Below are 22,047 nucleotides of genomic sequence, written 5' to 3'. Positions count from 1 at the left end.
TGAAGAGTAAGCATTTGGTACTTTATTCAGTAAGAAAATAAAACCGGCAACAGCAGAGTTGTGTAGTAGCTCACCAAAGGCTAAAGGATGCATTTGGTTATGAAGTTCAAAATGAGTGCAGCCCACCACACTCCAATATGGAAAATGTTTACATTTTAGTTCATTTTAAAGAACATATGCACAGATACTTTACATAGCTTCCAGTTGACCCAAGTTGAAAGAAAATACTTTGTAATGAAGTACAGATCCCCAAAGGTTTATTTAAGGGCCTATTTTTATTTAAATAGTCTTCATTTTTTGAAGCATTATCCTCCAGTACAACTCTGGTTTCAAAATCAGTATTTCTCAAATGTTCATGAAACTGGAAATTTCCAAATCCATGATGGAAACAGATTGGTGCTCTGTGCATCTGATCAAACCAGTAGCAACATAATGTCAAACACAAATGGGAAGCATTAAAAAAAAAAAAAAAAAAAAAGCCCATAATGGCAACTCAAAGCAGCAATGGCATCAAATAGGAACTGAAATCTCTAGTTAAAGCCAATGAAGGTTTGCAGGTTAATTTTGAATTTTACTCCTTATGCTATTTCAACTCAGAAACCTCTTGCTACTCAAATTCAAATAAGTGTGCAGTGGACATCTGTTTGTTACTTTTGTATTCTCAGGAACAACCTTTCGTCACCTGCTCCCTACACCTTTCCCTTTTCTGATAATTTTCCCTTCCTTTGCGGGAACTCCACATCAGCTCAGGAATGGAATGTGATCCAATCTGGATAAAATAAAAGTTCTTACTCCAAATTTTACATAACTTGCTGCCAAGCTTTGGTTATGATGATGTAAGCTGAAACTGTCAACAGCTGTCACCTACCATCCTCACCTCACTGCTTCCCACCTCAAAGAGGGCATCCCCACAGAGAAAGTCTGCCTGGAAGAGAAAACCAATCCAGGAAAAAAAATCAGGGTCAAGTATGGGAGGTGGAAAGATGGCTTCTTTGGTTCTTTGGACCCAGCCATGCCTGAGTTTCCCTGTGTAGGAGCCAGTAAACTGCCCTTCATGCTGACGCTAGTTTGAGTTTCTGACACTTGCAATTGAAAGATGATTGGTTAATAATCAAAAGTATATAATATCTACCTGAAAATAAACAACACATTTTAAGACAGTAATTTACAATTAAATAAAAGCAGAGTAGGTATCTTTACTTAATATTTAATGACTGATAAGAAATCAGGTACAACACACTGTATATGCCAACCAAATTAAACAAAATGTATAAAGGAAATTGTTGGCCTCATAGTTATGTGTTTAACATTTTACTATACATTGTGAAACCTGAATCCCATCACTTGCTACAGAGAAACAAATTGGCTCAACTACACTTAGGAATCTTAAATATTATAGTAACTCTCTTTATTTCATATTTATAATATGAACAGGTACAAGTCTTGTTTGCTGTAAATTTATGGCTGTTAATCCCATATGTAATAATTAGCAATTATGAAAGGCCTACCTTCCCTTTGAAATCATTGTTTAAAAAATAAAGAAGGCCAGGTGGAACTTTTCTTTTAAAATGTGGTTCGTGAACAAAATGCAGGATGTTGAACTTAACATGGGTCAGGGAGTTTGTTTATTCATCAGAATTTGTCAGGAATCCAAAATGGTGAAGGCCTCTAAAAAAGAAATTGGGTTGTAATACTACAAACTTCTAGGGCTCTCAGTGAATTATTCCAATTCACCCCCTCCAAGCAGTTGACATGGTTATTCACTAAAACACGTGTTTATTGTAAATCCTGTGGGAATAAATGTGCATATTAATCAAATGGGTTGATAGTTATGTTAAGGGAACTCTGCTAGTTAAATTCTTTCCTAAGGAATAGACTATAATAATTTAAAGTCTAATAGAATTCTAGACAATAGGGATGGTAAAGATGCATTAGATCATGTAGGGTTTTTTCCCTTTCTTTTTCCACCTGGGTAGGGGGAGGGAAAGTACAGGATAAATCCTTTGATTTTTGTCCAGTTTTCAATTTAAATTCTAAACGGGATGGAACTCAACACTTTTCTTGGAAATGAGACTACATCATAACAGATTTCACTGTCAGGAAATTCCTCTCCACCCTGATATTCAGATCACGTGTTCTTTTTGTGTACTTTATCCCACTTTTCCCAATAACAATTCTGACACATTTGATTCAATTCATTCTCTTTCTTGCCTGTCTCAAGAAGACAAACTTCACTGTTAAATTTTGAATTCCCATTTCATTGTCTCTCCAGTAATACTGTGCAAAACATAATTCTACACAAAGTTTTTGCTATATGAGGAGAAGATTCCTGAAGCTGCTTTAGGAAGTATATATATTTCTCAAATGGCAATGCCTTACTGTCTATGAATCACATTTCCACTATCACTTTTATACCAAGGGTCTTTGTGCCACTATTGTCTTTAGAGGCTCTTCTCATATATATATATATGTACACCAAGTTACATATATCTGTGTTCTAAAAGTTTCTCCTACGCTCATGTTCTCATTATCTTTTCATAGTTCTAATCTTTCCAAGTCTCTTTAATACCTCTGGTTTCCTTTTGGTCTAAAACTGATTCTAATTGTAAACTAAAAATGAATTTCACTAACGTCCAATTTTGTCATTGTTTTTTTTAACCATTAAGTGCACAGATGCAATACAGATGTAATAATCTCTTATAGTCATATTGCAATTTCATAACTGTATAAATTCCAATAAAACTAGGAAACTTTAATTTTAATATGTGAGATCATAATGTATACAGAGCTGCCGTAAGTTATAAATTAAGTATATACATGTATATACATAAATACACACATACATTCCAGTAACACTTTGAAGAGTTCCAAGTGTTTTTTCAGTTATTGCTAGATGTTTCAAAACACAGCGTAAAACTGCTCATCACAACACCCTGTGTGGTAATGACAAGAGTAGAGTGGGAATGGGACAAAAGGCACAGAATTCATAGTAATACACAGCTCACTGTGTGAACAAGTAAAGCCAAATTCATGAGCACTGATGGTTCAAACAATGTGGAGCCACTGATTTTCTGAAATGAATATAAGAAATAGCAGTTCAGAGTATCTAGACAACCATTTACAAAGGACATCATACTGGGTGCTACCCAAGTATAAAAGACTCATCCAGTTGTCTCAAGAGGTTAAGTTACATATAAATCCCAAAGACAAGAATAGGCAAATGATGGACCAGTCCTCCTGTGGCTAGATGGTCTGCCACATGGCCTTTCTGTTTAGTGAGGTTCCACTAAAGAGAACGCCAACTTTGTGGCTGACACAGGTGATCCTTGGGTTTGGTCTTGCATCAAACTAACAAATAAAAAAATTTGCAGCCTACAGAATGAAGCGTATTAAAGCCTGTGCCTTATGGGTCAATTCAAGAGGCTAGAAAATACATTAAAAAATTTTTTTTCAAGACTGTTTAATTACTTTTCAGAGAAACAAAAAACTCCAACCACCAAGCGACAATACCCCCAAATCTTCCAACAAGGTCCTCTGCAATTGTCTGGGAATTTTCATGTTCTTCCTCCAAAAGAAGTGCTCAATTTTAATTGCCAATGTTCTTAGTAGATTCACTTTTCACTGAAAAAAATAAGTAAACATACAGACAAGTGTTTATGCTGTTTCTGTTTAGCCTGTTCTGTTTTCCCCTCTTCTCTCCTCCCTTCTGATGCATACCAACAGCACTGCTCATGGGGACAGACTAACCATGTCATGTCCCAGGCAGCTGGGATATACAATTCTGGCCACAATAAATAGAGAAATGATGTCTGAAAGTGGCAATTATATTTTGTGAGGTAACATCCTTCCTGACTCTGTGGAAGACTTGGGAATGGTCACTTCACAGTGTGGGTAGGATACGATACTTTTGCCACTGAATAGACCACTATTATCACAGAGGCTGGCCAAGTGTGGTTGGAATAAATTTTTTCCATGATTTTTTTTAAACTTAAAATTGAGGGTCAGTATATGTTGAGTGAATGTGGGCTGACAGAAGACTAGCTAATCTCCATCTCCTTCTTTTCACAGGAAAGAAGACTCAGAGCAGAAATGAAACTCCTTTAAAGGAGCTGCCTTGACTACAGCAAGACTATGATTCACAAACTAAACTGAGAATTCCTTGAGGATAGACACTGGACCTTTCTTTCCTATATCTATCTCCCCCAGGGTAGCATGTATGCTGAATCAATATAACTGTAAGTTACTCCAAATTTTAGCTTTCTTTTTTCAATTTGCAAAATGGGAAGCAGAGTAACCGCTCCACTTATTTCATTGTGTAGTGGAGCTAAAAGGAAATAACACATAAACACTTTGAAAATTGTTAAGGTTAAAATAGAGATTATTTTGCTTGAGGCTTACAGTCCTTTATCTCCATTGTGTAGATAAAGAAAATAGAGCTCAGAGAAGCAGAGCGAATGCCAAGGACCCAGCTAATAAGAGCTGATGCTAGAACCATAAACTTGGATCTTGCCTCATATTCCAGTTGCCAAGTTCCCTGGGGTATGCCGATGGTACCTAGATGTACGATTGTACCAGCAACCAAATTGGTGTCCATTGAGTCCTTTTTATGAGGAATGTACTGAAATAGGTTCTATCCAAGATATGGTCCTGATCCTTGTGGAATTTCATAAACTCTAGCAGAGTCTTTCAAGTATCTCCATGATATTACAAGTTAGTTGTTTTCTCCTCTGGCTTTCTCTTCACTGAAACCATTATAGAACCTATTGCACTGTAGCATTTACATGTGTGTTCTTGTGCCTGAACTCCATCCCCATCCCACTGCCCCCCCCACCACACATACATACACACACACACACTGAAAGAGAAAGGAAGAAAAAGAGGGGGTAAGCAGGAGTGAGGGAGGAGAGAGGAAGAATGGATGAAAGGATTTATTGGCCCAAGAAGAGACTGAAGTGGGAATTCCCTGGTGGTCCAGTGGTTAGGACTCCATGCTCTCACTGCCAAGGGCCCGGGTTCGATCCCTGGTCAGGGAACTAAAATCCCACAAGCCGCATGGCGTGGCCAAAATCAAAAAAAGTTAGAAAAGAAGAGACTGATATGTAAGTAACTGCTATGCTAGTATTTTCACTAATTCAAGTAATCATTTTTGGGTTGGACTCCTCAAAAGACAGAGATATTTTCTAATTTTGAGTTATATTAGAATAACAGAGACAAATATTTTGCTGGTACTTTTAAGTTAACGGGCTTTGTGCTGTTTGGCACTGCAGTTTGGGAAATACATTTTCCTTTCGCTGCTTACTTAAGTTGCCCAGTTTTCTTCTTTTGATGGAACTCCATTCTTTTTTCCTTAGACTGAAATGTAGCATGCTTTTATTGTGTCATTTAAATCTACCAGCTAACTTTGGCAAACAGGACCTGTGAGACAAGTAACACCATTCTGAGCACTTCCCACTGGATTGACACAAGGTGGGTGAGCAGCACCCTACGCTCTACACCTAGTGGGCTACCTTAACTGCTTAACCTTCTCCAGTCAACCCTGTTCATTCTGTCAAAAGCAAAAAGCAAGCAAACAAAACTTGTCTATTGCTCATCAAAAAAGGCAGACTTTTGAAAAAATAAACTATGGCGATCTAGACTTATAACAAACATTATAACAATCATCAAGTATGAAAAACAACTGAATCCCAGTCCAGAAACACATTTTTCCCAAACTAGAAGAGAGACACCTTTGCTATGAACTCAAGATCAAAATCCAACATTTTTGCCTCTGGAGAGAGAAAGAATTTCAAGGCTTTCCAAAGAAAATGCCCTGTTCTTATATAACTCTCCCCCTGCATTAAAGGACCACCCTGCAGAACATCCAACGCTGTGAGAATGTACAAAGAAACAGACAACTTGAAGTGCTTACACAAAGAAAAGCATCTACAGGAAGGCCTGGCATTATTTTTAAAGTGTGTGTATTTATGTGACAACACTGATATAGTCCTTAAAATACTGCTAGATCCTCTTTGGTTCTTTGCCACAGCAGGTCTAAATGATCCTCTATACTGAAAGCACGAGTCACTTGAGCTTCCTGTAAATAAGCCAAACATCGTATACCCACCAAAAAATAGCAAATTTTACTTTATAAGGTTCCAAGTACACTACAAAAGTAGCCTTTTCTTTTTGCTTCATGACAGGAAGCCTTACTTCAATGTGCATTCCTAAACAAGGTGAAAGAGGAACTGTGTGTGCTGTGGTTATTTACACAGACAATGTTTGCTCTGGCTAGTAACCCACATTACTAAACAACTTTCCCTGAAACCAACATTTAGAGAGAGAGCTATGTGAATTATATTAAGGAAAAAGTAAGGTTTTACACAGCTTTAAAAAAAAGTGAAATTGGTCATTTAGAACTGAAATTTCTAACTTAATTTGAGAAAATAAAAATGGATGTTCTCAAATTGTAAAAAATATAAAGTCAAGAATTAACCTAGGTTTCCCTGGTGGCACAGTGGTTAAGAATCTGTCTGCCAATGCAAGGGACACAGGTTGGAGCCCTGGCCTGGGAAGATCCCACATGCCGTGGAGCAACTAAGCCTGTGCGCCACAACTACTGAGCCTGAGCTCTAGAGCCCGCAAGCCACAACTACTGAGCCCACGTGCCACAACTACTGAAGCCCGTGCACCTAGAGCCCGTGCTCCACAACAAGAGAAGCCACAACAATGAGAAGCCCGCGTACCGCAATGAAGAGTAGCCCCGCTCACTGCAACTAGAGAAAGCCCGTGCGCAGCAATGAAGACCCAACACAGCCAAAAAAAAAAATCAATTGATTCAAAATGTTTAAAAAAAAAAAAAAGAATTAACCTAAAGATTTAGAGACATATAATTGATTATTAGAAACTCTGTGTGTGCCAATTAAAAATCTGGTTTCAAATTGCGGCACTGACAAAATTTTGGCCACTTAGGGAAAAAAAATAATTCTCCTATTAACTTTCACAAAGAAAAAAAGTTATCATACACACATACAGAGAAGACCTTACAACGAAGGTTACTGCCTATTACAGTCCATAATGATGGTATAACAATAAAACCTGAACCACATATTTCAAAAGATATTATTTTAAAAAATAGAGTTCAATCCAATCCAAGGATTCTATGGCCCTCTGGAGTTTGTTACAATGAAACTTGGCCTGTACCTATAACTCTTAGCTGAAAGTGCTATCTAATGGTTTTGAGTTAAGTAAGTAAGCTCTCTCTCTTTTTAGAAGTAATTTTTAAATTTTATTCATCCTCTAGAATTTACATACTGAAACATAATTAGCTTAATCAGTAACTGCAGATATGGGTAAGTCACTTTATACACTAACATTTTACATATACCATTTCTGGTTTTAATAAATCCTCCCAATTCCACTACTCACCAAAGAGGGGAAAGTATCTACTTTTAAGGAATCACTAAAATGCCAAGGAATATAGCCAAGGAAACAAAATCAGAGAAAGTAAAACCAGTCGGTTTAAAAGAAACGGAGATAAAGGGTCAAGGCAATGGCACCAGCTTATTCTAAATGCAGTCCAAATTTTAAACACAATGTTCCTTGAAACATTCCCCTTTTCTATAAGGTAGAATACTAAAAATGTTTTGTAATCTCTCATTTTAGGAATCTCTAAAGAGTTTTAATTAGGGAGTAAATTTATGTGATCACAGACAGACTGTTACTTGAAGACTATTACCTTAAAAAAAGACAAAAACACACAAAACTCCCAAAAGGCAAAGTATATCCTTTTACAGCCAGACATTCAAACTGATTCATTTATTTTAAGTTGATAAAAGCTTACATGCTCTGAAACAGAATAGAAGCAACAGCTCAATCATATGGTTCTTTACAGTATTATCTGTAGTTACACAGTAAATTCAGTTAAGTGTGTAAGTACAGTGGGAAAATATATAAAGACAATAATGTAATTGCTTCAGTTCACTAGAGTTATTTAAGCATTATAGGAACAAATTTACACTTACCTTGAAGAACTTCCATGTCATTACTGTATTCTTTTAATACCACATGTAATGTTGGGTACTCAATGATCACTTTGTTCCTCAAATTGTCAAGGAGACTTTTGTCAGGATCCATTTCATAATATCTTATAGTAAAAAAGCAAAACAAAAATAAAAAATACCATTTTATTTGAAATTACTTGTAAATAAGAGTCCCTTACATTAAAAAATTTTAAATGGTGATGACATTAATTCAACAGTTATTTCCTTATAATATAGTAACTTTACCAAGAAAATCAGGTAAAAGAGCTGTTATTATAAGAGGTCCTAAAGCTAAATCAAAAGCGTATGAAATAATTTGACATTAGGAAAGCTCTAGAACAAGTCATTCATTTTCATATCAATAAGGGATAAAGGCTAACTTTTATATAATATCTATATTTGATGTGTCATGAATTTTTCTTGGATAAAATATTGACTAGCTAAAAATTCAAATTCCTCAAATACATTTAGTTTGAGTCTTAAAAGAAAACCAAACAACTATCCCATGATAGTTCCTAGTAATATATGGTGGTAAAATGGCTACAAAATACTTTCGTAAAAACTTAGTTCTAAATTATAAATACTTTCTGGAAATATATATTACCATATAATTAAATTTGGCTTTCCTTTATTTTGAAATTAAAAAAGAAAAACAGGTTTGAATTTATGAATGAGGTAAAAGCACAAAATTTAAGAAATATGGAGTTCATTTGTCATGGTATCATGACATAGCCACTAAATGTGTCACAGGTAATTAGATGGTAATACTCCTTAAAGTATGAAATTCTCAAGTCATTACTTAAAAAAAAAAAAATTTTTTTTTTTTTTTAGTTGATTAAAGTTGCATGCCTCTAGCATTCTCCCTTGCTTGTTTTCTGAGGTAGGAATAAAGGGGTGGAATTTCAGCTAGCTCACTAGGAGCTGCAAAAGGGAATGTGTTGGCAAGTGACTATCATGTCACGACAAAGAGGAGAAAGTAGAGAACACCTTCACCAGTGTAGTGCAGAAGTTCTCCAACTTTTTTTCTCCATCTCCACCAATGACAGATGATATTCACATACAAAACATACATCCCAAGGGATACCAGGCCTGACAGCTGGAACTCCATCCTTTCCCCTTCCATTCAAGAAAGGACACTGGAATACCAGTCAGTGATCAAGAGTGAGGTTACCATCGGGATACATTTGAATCTGCTGTAATTTTAAGAGTAAATCATACAAACTTTGATATTTCTTAATTAGTGACAAATTATTTTCACCATACCTTGCAGCTGACTCAGACATGCAGCACACTTACTAAGAACTCTTGGTATAGTGATTTCTCTGTGTTCTAAGTCTGTCCTGTGCAATATTTTTCCAATAAGGGAAAGCAGAAGTGCTTAACAAAATGCAAAGCCGAGCCCATTATAAAAACGGATTTCTTTTTAAGAAGTGGGTGACAAGTGAGAGGACTGTAAAACCAAAACTTTACTCCTGTTTGCCTGACCACATGCCCCACTCCTGGAATTAAATTCTTCATTTTAGAATCATAGAATTTTTTTTATGTGGAAAAGAAACTTGAAATGCAAAATATTCAGTTTTCCTAAACCAGCCACCCTCGTGCCCATAGGCCACAGAGTGCATACATTCTTTTCCCTGTGTAATATAATACAGATGTGCTTACAATACTTTAAAAGTGGTTCTTCCAGCATTCAAGGATTAAGTGCGTCACATTTTTTACACATTATTTCCCTTTGAAACAAGCAGTGTTTTTTAAAAAGTTAGCAGTGATTATACAAAAGAGAGGCTGAATTAGATACAAAAGTATAAAATTAACTTATAAAGTAAAATATAAAGTGGATATAACTAAATTTTTCTTAGGAGAAAGCAAGACTTGAATTTTAAAATAGGAACTTTTCAAGTGGTATCCTACAAACACTTGTAGCAACTTATCTTCTGTGCATTTTAACTGAATAATAAGGCTTCTATTAAGAGACATTTCCCAAATAAGGGAATGTTTTCTATCAACACATTTCATTTTTTTCGTAAATAATTTTCAGTGTATACCTAATGTTTTAGGTATTTTATTTCTTTTTAAAATATTAAATCTTCGTTAAGCTTCTCTAAATTTCCAAAGCTGAAACAATTAAAAAAAAAAAAAAAGAATTCTTCAAAAGCCACATGGTAATCAGAACCTAATATTAATGCTGATATAATACAAAATATGATCCCAGCAGAGGAACATTCAGAGATTCTTAAAAATTACCATGTAATAAGTTATACATTATTTCAATCTTAAAACTATAATTAATTACACTTGTTTTATTAAAAAAATTGGTCCCTATTTTATGTGCCATGCAGGCTCTGTACAAAGCATTTAGAATGTAAAGATTTATGTAAGAATTTATAATGAATTACTTTAAAATATTTCACTCAAATGCAATGAAAATCTGGTATGTTGTGTGGTTTTAATGGGAACCACTGAATTTTATTTAGTGTTTACCCGAAGAAGTTGTAAACTTCTAATCACAGCAATATTGCTGTTGAGTGTCAATAAGCTTCAAGGCCTCAGCTTTCCAGTCTGTCACTTAAAACAGGTCAGACTTCACTAGATAATTTTTAAATGAAATTCTGAATTTCTTTGATTTCTCTACTAGGAGTGGTTACTCTTAGTCTACCATTAATATTTGCCAGTAATTAAGAAGTAAATTATGTAAACTGTTTTATAAAGAAAGGCTATTAAACACAGATGGGGTAACATTGTGTGGACATGGGGTTTAGCTAAAGGAAGCAGTAACTTTTAGTGGTTGCTTGGGTCTGGAGTCTAACACCGAGTTTAAGTCCTGGCTCCATCACTTACTGGTCTGCGATTCTGGACAAGTTACTTAACTTCTCTACTTCCTAGTTTCCATGCTTGAAAGTGGAGATAACAACAGTATCATTTCAGAGTTATTATGAGGGCTAAATGATAAAACACAGAAACTGTTAGCTCATTTACTTAAGCCATGAACACAGTTTTACAGTTGTATTTACCTAAAATAACAACGCATTCTTACAGAAACTTTAGTTCAGGACAAAGTCACTGAACTTCAGTAACAAAGAATGGCACTTCTTATGTAAGCACTGAAACACTTATTTGCCTTTTTATGCATTCTGCATTTTAAACGTAGCCTTACAACTTTCCGTATAACTTTCATTTTTTTATTATTTTATATTATTTTATATTACATTTACTTCCAAGAGGCTACAACTACTTTGAATCCTCCTGTTTCCATTATCTTGAGGCAAGGTGTAGAGTCCAGCTTGGCATTGCCCAAAACATTTAAGTGTTAGCTCCTTTGCAAGTCATTAAGTCACTGAATCCTAAGGGGCAGCTTCATCTTTTTTTGAAATTTTCAGTAACTCTGGTGTTCCCATTAGTAAAAGGGCTCTGCTACCACAAGACAAACTACTTGGGTTTGAAAGAATTAAGATACCAACATTTGTCTTTTATTTTACCCTTAGGGATCCTCTCAGACATTTCCTCTTGTTATTTCACTTGCTTACTCTCACAGGCTCACTAGCTGACCCTGCCCCAGGCAGCTTCACAGGGGGCATTGTAAGGGCAGCATAGCTCAGTAGGCTAAACAGGTGTTACAGTGTTTGACATCATACAAATAAAAGTTGTCTTGATACTCAAGGGTATGCTTTTAATCTTGGCTCTGTTACTAACTTTCAAAGAAACGGGCCAAGTTCTTGAACTTCTTTCTCTGCACTTCATTAGCAAATTAGGATTTATTTTTTAACTTCCCGTAACTCAAAAGGAGACAGAGAATAAAAAAAAAAAAAAAAGGAGTCACAAACCATTCTATTTCCTACCTGATCCCTGGCACCCCTTAGATCATCTCCCCTTCTACCCCCTAATAAAATACTTAAACTAAATTTGAATATTCTCCAAATTTAACAATCTAATAGCAATCCCTAGGCCACAGAATTTTTTCCACTACAAAATAAGGTCATCTGATGAGGTGATCATCAAGATCCCTTCAGCTCTAAAATTCTACAAGTTTTGATATTTGTCTGCCAAAGGCAGCACTTGACCAATATTCCTAACAGTCGTTTGTATTTATTTCTTAACTTAGATTTCTAGGTTAAAAGTGCAACTAACTGATTCCAAACGTACACAGTTGAATCTCTTGCTGTTTAAAAAACTTAACCTTAATATAAATCAGTTTACTGTTATCCGATAGCTAAACGTTTACAAAGTATGGCTCATCTTGGTATTAACTGAATTCAGTAAGGTTCCTGAATGTATTATAAACTACATGTTTTAGATTCATACTTATCAAATTCCTTTAAAATAAGTAATTTAAAAGTACTAAACTTATTTTAATAGAGCAGAAAGAGAACAGATTAACTGAACAAACTAGCTTTTAAAATCCAAATGAAAAGGAAGAAAGAAACCAGATTGTTAATGAAGACCCAGAACAGGAGAAAAAAGATACATACATTCAAACTAAAACATATAAAACCAAACTAAGTACAGGGGTCAGAGAGTTTTTTAACTCTTCTGTTTACAAGTAAAAGGTATTATTTAAAATTTCTCCAAGCACTCCTGTATGACAATTTTTGCAACTCAGACTGTCCATGTCACATTAGAAGCAGATTGTGTCAAAGTTAAATTTTTTTCTTACCTAATTTCTCTAGTTTTCATATTGAAAAAATAACAGTAACTGAATTAGTGGTTTGCTGCACTTTGTTTTGGGACTTTTTTTAAAAAAAATTTATTTATTTATTTATTTATTTATGGCTGTGTTGGGTCTTCGTTTCTGTGCGAGGGCTTTCTCTAGTTGCGGCAAGTGGGGGCCACTCTTCATCACGGTGCGCGGGCCTCTCACTATCGCGCCTCTCTTGTTGCGGAGCACAGGCTCCAGACGCACAGGCTCAGCAATTGTGGCTCACGGGCCTAGCTCCGTGGCATGTGGGATCTTCCCAGACCAGGGCTCGAACCCGTGTCCCCTCACTGGCAGGCAGATTCTCAACCACTGCGCCACCAGGGAAGCCCTGTTTTGGGACTTTTATGTAATTTATGTAAACGTGTAAACGAGGGTTCCACATGCTTGAAGTGGGGCACCAGTCATGAGTGGGGTAGCGCAGACACATCCCTCCATTCAGAAAGCTCTATGGGTCAGAAATGCGCGGGTAGATGATCCCGTCTATTGATGACACAAAAGGTATGGGATGCGGTGAAATAAAGTGACCAATTACACATTTTAAAACATGTTTTAAAGAGGGCCTTACAAGGCTTTTGTTCTAGGTGCTATTTGTTCAGGCTTTCCTTAGCCTCACTAGTAAGCTCAATTACTTTTAAATCCAGAAGGCTTGGGTTCCAATCTTATCACAGGTCCTTAGAAGCTGTGACTCCTCAAGGGTACTCAGTTTTCCTCATCAGTATAATGATGGAAAGGTTATCTACTCATCAGCTAGCTTGTAAAGATTAAATGTAACAGGTGAAAATGTTTCTAAAGTGTAATTTGCCAAACTGATATTAGTAATAAGACTTTATACTTCAAAGGTAATCTAGCACCTTTAGCAGGGGAATAACATACTTATCAGGGATTATCTTCATGATCTATATGATGGGCTAGTTGGTAGAAAGAGCATGAACTTTGAAGCCAAAAAGACCTGAGTCCAAATCCAGGCTTTGTAACTGTAGCTTGGTTTCTTTGGGCTAAGTCAATTTCTCAGAGCCTAAGATTCCTATCTTGTAAAGCTGAGATATAGTATGTACTTCATTAGAATTAATGCATGTGAAAATGTGAACAGTGCCTAGCTTCATTAATCAATCAATTCCTCAAATATTTATTTAGTGTCTACCATGTAAAGATAGTCTTCTAGGTAATGGAAGTTCATAGAAATAAACCCCACAGTTTAGTGGGAGTGCCAGTCAACAAACAAACTATCACATTTCACTGGGACAAGTGTCAGGATAGAAATCTAAAGCTAAGTAGATACTCAGTAAACCTTCTTTCTTGTCCCTTACTCACCTCCAAATGTTCTTTCAAATATTATAGTGCCTATAATATCTAGGCACTTCATTTGCTAACTCTAGCTCTCCCCCTCCTTAATTGGTTCTTAAAATCCCTCCTCCTCCATGGATTTTCTCCTAATTAACATAGGAAATTTTAATTAGCCTTACGTTTGTTAACAAAACATATGCTTCCTCTGGTGCTACACTAAATGCAAGAGTCTGATCAGTACAGACTCTTACATTTTCAATCTTTATTAGGAAGTATCACTTTGGAAAATATGATCACGTTCCTCAGAAAAACTTTTGCTTAAATGTTAGTTAAATAGTTCATGAATTAACTACACCATAGAATTATATTATTTTAGAGTTAGAAAGAACTTAATCTACTTTTTTTTGTCTTCCAGGTGAGGGCACTGAAGCCCTGAGAAGTATCTTACTCAGGGTTGCTCAAGGAGATGCAGAGTTAGGACTGTAAAGCCAATCTTTTGAGTTCTTCACTCAACTCTTTGCTTGTTTGCTTATTCCTCACTCAACACATATTTACTGAGGGAGGTCTACCATGTACCAGATGCTGTTCTAGGAACTGGGAATGCAATGGTGAACTATTAGGTATTCACTAGAGTTGAAAAGATGAAGGCTTTCTAGGAAGAAAGCACCTATACAAGGTAGAGGATATGGGAATACACAGAGAATTCATACAGTTTTGGTACGTATAAATTTCAGTGAGAGGTCTGGTTGAAAAGGTGAAGCACTTTGGCTAAAATGAAGTATCTGAATCACCTAGAAATTTCAATTAATTATGTCATTATTCTCTCTGAAGAGTATATAAAGTTAGATATAAATTATTATGTAACATAACTAGAATGGATAAATTTAGTGGATTAACATTAAGTTGAGGGTTAAAATTTATTTTCCAAGTTTTTAGAGAAAACTCTCATTTTATATTTTACATAATTCCCTTAATCAATAATCAAAATAGTACATATTTGAAATGAGATCATTACTATGGAAATTGTAGCCTTTATAATCTGTTAAGAATTTGACCATCATATTACTTTGGATCTACTTTTCAGTACAGCCTCTCAAATTAAATTTCTCAAGTTCACAGCAGCTGAAACTTCACTCACCCAGCTCTGCCAACTAGTAGAGCTTCAGCTTCCCTAGAGCTACCTAAGAGTAAACTTCCCTAGAGCTAAGTTTACAAGTCTCATCATAAAATTGCCTCAAGCAGAATGCCACATATGAAACCCATTCCATCACTGGACGTGTCACCTCTGAGATGATAAAAGTATTTAGCACCCTGCTCTACATATTTTCTTTATGTGTGTGGACATTCTTCAGGTTGATTCTAACATTTTCTAGTCCTTAAATTATCCCTTGCTTCCTTTGTTCTAGAGTCTATGTCCAAAATGTGGCCAAAGGTTAAGACCATTTTGAGCATGTACTCATCCTGATCTTGATTCTCACTTTGGAAAATAATCAGTAATCCCAAAGAGGGATAACAAAGAACTGGGGTTGGGTTCCACATAATCTAAGAACATGCACTGTGGTCATTTATGGCGCTGAGAGGCATGTGCTATATTGCAAAGGCTTTGGAGACAGGTGGGCCTAGGTTTGGATCTAGGTTTCACCAGTTAGTGGTTACAAAGCTGCAGTCGGGGCTCTCCATGCAACTAAACATATTTATAATGTATAATGTATGTACAGTGTAACATAATTATAATGTATATAAAATGCTTAATAAAGTACCTAAAAAACAGTAGGAGACACTCAATAAGAGGGTGTCATTAATACTTATTATGTTCCATAAAGACAGCTATCAGCCTCTAGATTTAACCCCGATTTTAAATCACCCTTGCAGCAAACATTTTTGTGTGTGTGTATCTGGCAAAACTTATTCAGGTTCTTCACACTTTCCTGCTTATACCTAACCTAAAATAATTTCAGAAAACAATGACACTTTTGTACATTTTAAAACAGACATCTGAAATTTCATTTAAAATCTTTACTCAAAAGTTAAAATAGATATAAAGAACATAATTTATGGTGTGTAAATATTGATGGTTTAGAATGAAAATGTTACATCACTCTTATATAAATTCACTAGAATCTAAGTAAAATGGGAATGGTACCAGTATCATCAATTTAAAAACTATATGAACAAGTTCTTCCTTAATAGTTAGAAATCTTATATAGTTTCCTTTTCTCCTTGATCGTATTTCCATTCCAATTCTCCACAGAATTTTATCCTAAATACTGATACATTTATGCTTGAAAATCTTTTACTTATAGCCCAATCACACTTCTCTGTAACAAAAATGTGTATGTAAGCTAAAAATTTAATTTTATTACCTATGACCTTAAGGCTTTAAATGTTAAAATTTCTTCTGGATTGAATAATTATTATTACTACAAAACTGATCAAAACACAAATATATTACAAACATTTATAGTAAAACTTTACTGGAAATGCATTTCTTAATGTGACAGGTGAGTGCTGATGATGGCATCTTCTACTACATGCAAAGCTGTTTACAATTGACTCTTAGATTAAGTGATTTCCCCCATTTATCTCTGCAGAACTCATTACTAGAATTAAATTCCAGAAGGAAAGCAAAAAAAAGTTTAAGTAATCTCATCTAGAGAGCACACTGCTGTCATTCACTAACCCTTCCTTCATCACAGTTATTTTCAAGGGATCTAACTAAAAGGCAGAAATGGTCTCTGGCTATTTACATAAGACAAGGCATCTGAAAGTAGTTAATGCTGTTCTCAGAAATTCTGGAATTCCTTTAATGTTCTCTGACATATATTCAATTCTGTACCATTATTATCAAAAAAATCTTAACTTCCAAGGTGTTCAGTTCTAATGGCAGGATATTTTTTAAAAAATCCTAACTTTTAACATATATATTATAAACTTCCTATTTAGAGTATCTTTAAATATACTTTTCAATCATTCTCTGTAAGCCTGAAATAAAACTTAATTTTCTACTTCCAGTTCAATTAGGCAAAGGGTACAGACTAGTATCTTTAAGGATGTAGAAATTTGACTTCAAAAATTCATCCTAATATTAAATGACATATTTCTTTACACAACTTCAACAACTCAACTGATTAAACATCTACCAAATATTTATTATATAGAAAACATGTTAGACACTTGTATGGGATTCAAAAATGTCCTCAAGGATTTTATCATCCTGGGCAGTGTTTCTCAAAGTGTGGTCCCAGGGATAACTTATATCAGGGTCCCTCAGGAGGCAGAGACTTTAACAAATGCAGGTTTCTGGGTACTAGGTAAGATTGACTAAACCAAAAACTCTGAGGGTGGGCTGAAAATCGACATTTTCATCTGTCCTAGATAATTATGATGGACACTGAAATCTGAGAAGCAATGTTCTGAGAAAAGAAATACAGGTTAAATGATCAGTTGAAGAGATGCTTATGGTAAGGTAGCAAAATCGGCCAGTAGGGGTATGGGCTAGGTGAAAAGCAAGGAGGGACCTGGCAGGACTACGAGGTGAGGCAGGCAAGAGACCAGGCTCTTAGAATCAACAAAGGCTGAGAGGTGGTATCTTGCAAGCAGAGTTGAGACTCTAGGAAGTCAGAATCTGAGCAAGCAACGTGAACTGGGAGGTTACTCTGCTTTAAGGTAGAAGGGGGTCTTTGCTTGCTGGTGGGTGGGTGTTAGCAAAAGTCAAAAAGACGTCAGGTGGGTCTTACTTGAGGCCTTTAGAGGAACCAATTTCTCTAAAAGGGCGTAGGAAAAAGTATCTTACCTCTTAACTTCAGAGTGAATGATTTTTAAATATTTCGTGTTACAGATCCAAAGAAACTAAAGTAACCTTAGTTTTTTATTTAAAAAAAATCCTCTCAGCACGGAAATAAAATCATCCAAGAGAAATAGCTTATTCTTTTGTTGGTTGCCTTTTTTAAAAAAAGAAAAAAGTGTTCCAAAATTATTAACTACAACCAGCACAGTAGGAAACAACTAATAGAATCTGTGCAAGTACAACAGGGTAGTCCCCCCAAAAAGAGTAATAATCTTCTGTGACGTTCATGAAATCAAAGCTTAGATAATGCTTTAATTTGGCTTGGGTTTAAAGTCTCAACTCTTGGCTCTATATGCCAATTTTTGGAAGTAGAGTAAAGGCAACTGGTCTGTGCATCAATCAAAAACTGACACGCAAAGATGCCCGTGTTTTCCACTGGGCACCTGCTATGCCATATGTACTAAATACATATCTATTGCAACATTACCACATACCTATCTCCCCTCCTTGACTGTGAGCATCTTGAGGGCTAGTCTTTTAGATGTCTATGTGTTCCTAGTGCTTAGTGCTGTGCTGGCACATGGAAGGTGCTCAATGAATATTATCTGAATAAATGAAAAATAAAGACGATCTATTTTTTTTTTTTTTGGAATTTTTGAATTTTATTTTATTTATTTTTTATACAGCAGGTTCAAGACTTGATCAATCTTAACCCATTGATATTTTAGGTCAAGGTAACATATTAAACAGCCTGTTCTCTGAACAGGTGCTACTTTTTCTGAAGAAACTTTAATTAATTAATTAATTTTTAATGGACTGCGAAGACTTTTATTTTTATTTATTTATTTAACTTTTTATTTTATATTGGAATATAGCCGATTAACAATGCTGTGATAGTTTCAGGTGCAGAGCAAAGCAACTCAGCCATACATATACATGTATCCATGAAGAAACTTTAAATTATACTTGGCAGTTGTTTTAATAATCTCTCTCTCTCTCTCTTTCATTTTGCATATTGAGAATTGAAGCCTGCAGGAACTGGCAAACTATGGTCAGCAGGCCAAATCCTGCCCATTGTCTGTTTTTGTAAATAAAGTTTTACAGTCAAGCCCATTCATTTATGTATTGACTATAGCTGTTTATGTGCTACAATGGTGGATTGACAACAGCAACTGTATGGCCCACAAGGCCAAAAATATTTACTGACTGGCCATTTGCAAAAAAGCTGTCTGAACCCTGCTTTAGAGTATTAAAGTGGTATCAACGCCTAGCACATAGCAGGCACACATATATTTAAGTGCATTAGTACACTACTTATTAAAAAAATTAAAACTGAATTCCTATTATGGGAAAGTCACTGACTCAGCACTGCAGGAAATATAAAGATGAAGATGCCTAAGGCAGCCACTGTCTTCAAAAGGGAGTTTATCATCATATGGGATGTTTTATTGGGATAAAATATAAGACAGGATTGCAGGAACCTATGAGAAGTATTTGAGGCTCAAAGGATAAGGATTACATCCAGTTGGGGGGAAGGGACAGGCTCCACCGTAGACACTGATAAACACTAATCTTCTCAAAAGAATGGAGATAACATACAGAAGGCTCACATGGAGGCCGACAACGTAAGGCAGGGTGGTGAGGGAGAAGTAAAAGATGGCTCTAAGGTCATATGCCTTGCTTACAAGAAGAATGACAGTGCCAATAACAAGGAATGACTGTCAACATTTATTGACTGTTTGCTAGATGTCAGGAACATCAGCAGTCCATTTAATCCTCATTTAAAACAACACACACAGAAACACACACTAGGAACAAATGGATGTGGTGTGATGAGATCTAAACATGTTGAGTTTAAGATTTAATGAGATGTGTAAGTGAAGATACATGCAAACTAAGATTTGAAGTCTGGGAGAAAGGTTGAAAATATCTCTAGATTTGGGAGTCATTTGTACAGAGATAACAGTTGATGACATCTTAAATAAAGTAGCCCCTGAAGCTTCATATTCTTCCAATACCAATTTATGTCAAAAGAAATGTAAACTAACATGATTGGGTATCTGCCCCCTTGTGGTTAGTGGTGAGTGACCTGTTGGGAGCATAGCTAATATTGAACTCAGAGTACTTCCTAGAAGTATAAGAAACCATTTGGCTGAAAGAAGCCATTATTTTTCAAAAAGTAATGCGTAAGTCAACTGCCAGCCACACAGAACTTCTTTTTTTTAAACAGATTTCCTCCTTTTATTGATACTAAGAAAAGTAATTTCTAGGATTAAAACAACAAAAACTCTTACATTCGTTGAGTCAACTCAGCAAGATGTTGACCTATATGTTGCAACTTGTAATACATGAATAATACATATTTACTGAGAGTGATTTGCTATGTGCCTGGCACCATACTAAGTAGCTGACATGCATTATCTGAAAGCAATCTTCTCAACAGTGCAATACCTTTGTCTTGATCCCCACTTTCAGATGGGAAAACAGAGACTTAGTAACTTTCCAAGGTCTGCATCAAATTTATAACATTATTTCAAATTTATAGAAAATCTACTTTGAGGTAGGTTTTTGGATAAGAGCAAAAAGGTTATTTTGGAACATCTCATAATTTGGGTTAGGTTTGAGAAGTAGTGATTTAAGAAATTTAGTATTTGTAATGGTAAAACTTTTGGTCTACAAAGTCTAACCTGGAACCTCAAAGTAAAATAAGGTCTACTTCTCCACAGATTATGTATTCTGGAAGGATTTACTATTTCTTGTTGGAATGCGATATAATCTTACTCTGAAGGGAGCCTAGTAATAAGGGATTAGTATAGAATGGCCATTCTTTTTGAAAATAACATTCGAGAAAATGATGCCACTTCTACTTGAAACTCAATGTGCCCTGAGGCTCTCCAGGCCTTACCTCCATCTCTCAGAAGACAGATCCATGCCAGGTACCCCAGTCACCTTTACTTCATGTCTGTTTTCTCCGCTACAACAGAACTGTACCCTATTCAGTCTTGTACAAACCCCAATTTTTATTTATATGCCTAGGAGAGTAAATGTGCTTAATTAATGGCTTTTGAGTAAATCTGGAAAGAATCATCCCACAATAGCTTAAACCACATCTTTATCAAAATCAGGATCTTATGTAAACATCAAAGCAGCAAAGTAAACATAAAAAATAGAAAATGTATCTGAATTTCTTCATGGAAAATAAATGATTCCATTAATAAGTAAAATATAGGTCTAAAATTCAATAGATTTGAAAAATTACAATTAAATGGACAGTATCAAAGCTGGGAGTATTCTAACTTGTCAGTAATAAGTTAGCAGCAATACAATGGCTGCCTCTGACCGTGCCTGGTGTTACCAACATAGGCTTTTCTGCCTCAAAACACTCATTTACTTTCTGAGAACAGAAAGCTGGTGAGAAATGATATGGCAAGAGGGTACCTTACATGAATTCTCCTCCACTGGGAATGTAAGCTCCACAGAGACAGGAATGGTTCTGCTTGCTGCTATCAGTCTAGTGTTTTTGTTTTTTTTTAAAATTTATTTATTTATTTATTTTTGGCTGTGTTGGGTCTTCGTTTCTCTGTGAGGGCTTTTCTCTAGCTGCGGCAAGCGGGGGCCACTCTTCATCGCGGTGCGCGGGCCTCTCACTATGGCGGCCTCTCTTGTTGCGGAGCACAGGCTCCAGACGCGCAGGCTCAGTAATTGTGGCTCACGGGCCCAGTCGCTCCACGGCATGTGGGATCCTCCCAGACCAGGGCTCGAACCCGCGTCCCCTGCATTAGCAGGCAGACTCTCAACCACTGCGCCACCAGGGAAGCCCCAGCCTAATGTCTTGAACAACACCTGGACCACAATGGGTACTAAGTGTTTGCTGAATAAATGAATGGATTTACTTAAGAAGACATATTTACTTTTATAATTAGATACAAATTCAAACCCTGTGTATTCTGGAAAGAAAACTCCGAAATAGATCAGCAACAAATTCTTTAGAGTTAGACATACATTCTATGATGACCTAAACCTAAAAATAAAAGTTGTCTATGGCAAAGCTAAAGCCTGGGAAACATTTAAGATTGCTCTAGCTGATCAGGTAAATCATGGGACAATTGTCATAAACCCTTCAAGAATGGAAAACACAACCACTGGAAATTGGCAATACCAAGTATTTGGTAAAAAGACTCTACTCTGAAGTTACTGGAATGCTATAAATCATACGATACATTTAAAATCAGAAAGCCACAAGGAAAATACATGGTTCTACCTTC

The 22,047-nt window shown here is 35.8% G+C and overlaps 1 protein-coding gene across 1 annotated transcript in view; it reads right to left on the bottom strand.

Annotated features, from left to right (window-relative positions):
* Positions 1-22,047, bottom strand: part of ZNHIT6 (zinc finger HIT-type containing 6) — a 58,417-nt gene continuing 36,370 nt past the window's right edge. The window contains exons 9-10 of the mRNA XM_082408549.1: positions 8,001-8,122; positions 1-3,621 (exon numbers count right to left, since the gene is read on the bottom strand). Of these exons, the coding sequence (XP_082264675.1) occupies positions 3,587-3,621; positions 8,001-8,122 (157 nt within the window). The 3' untranslated portion in view covers positions 1-3,586. The remainder of the gene's footprint in view (positions 3,622-8,000; positions 8,123-22,047) is intronic.

Source organism: Balaenoptera borealis, assembly GCF_965194805.1.
Source record: "Balaenoptera borealis genome assembly, chromosome: 1".
Lineage (NCBI taxonomy): Eukaryota > Metazoa > Chordata > Mammalia > Artiodactyla > Balaenopteridae > Balaenoptera > Balaenoptera borealis.
The sequence above is the reverse complement of the archived record's forward strand: the minus strand, read 5'-3'. Positions and strand labels throughout refer to the sequence as shown.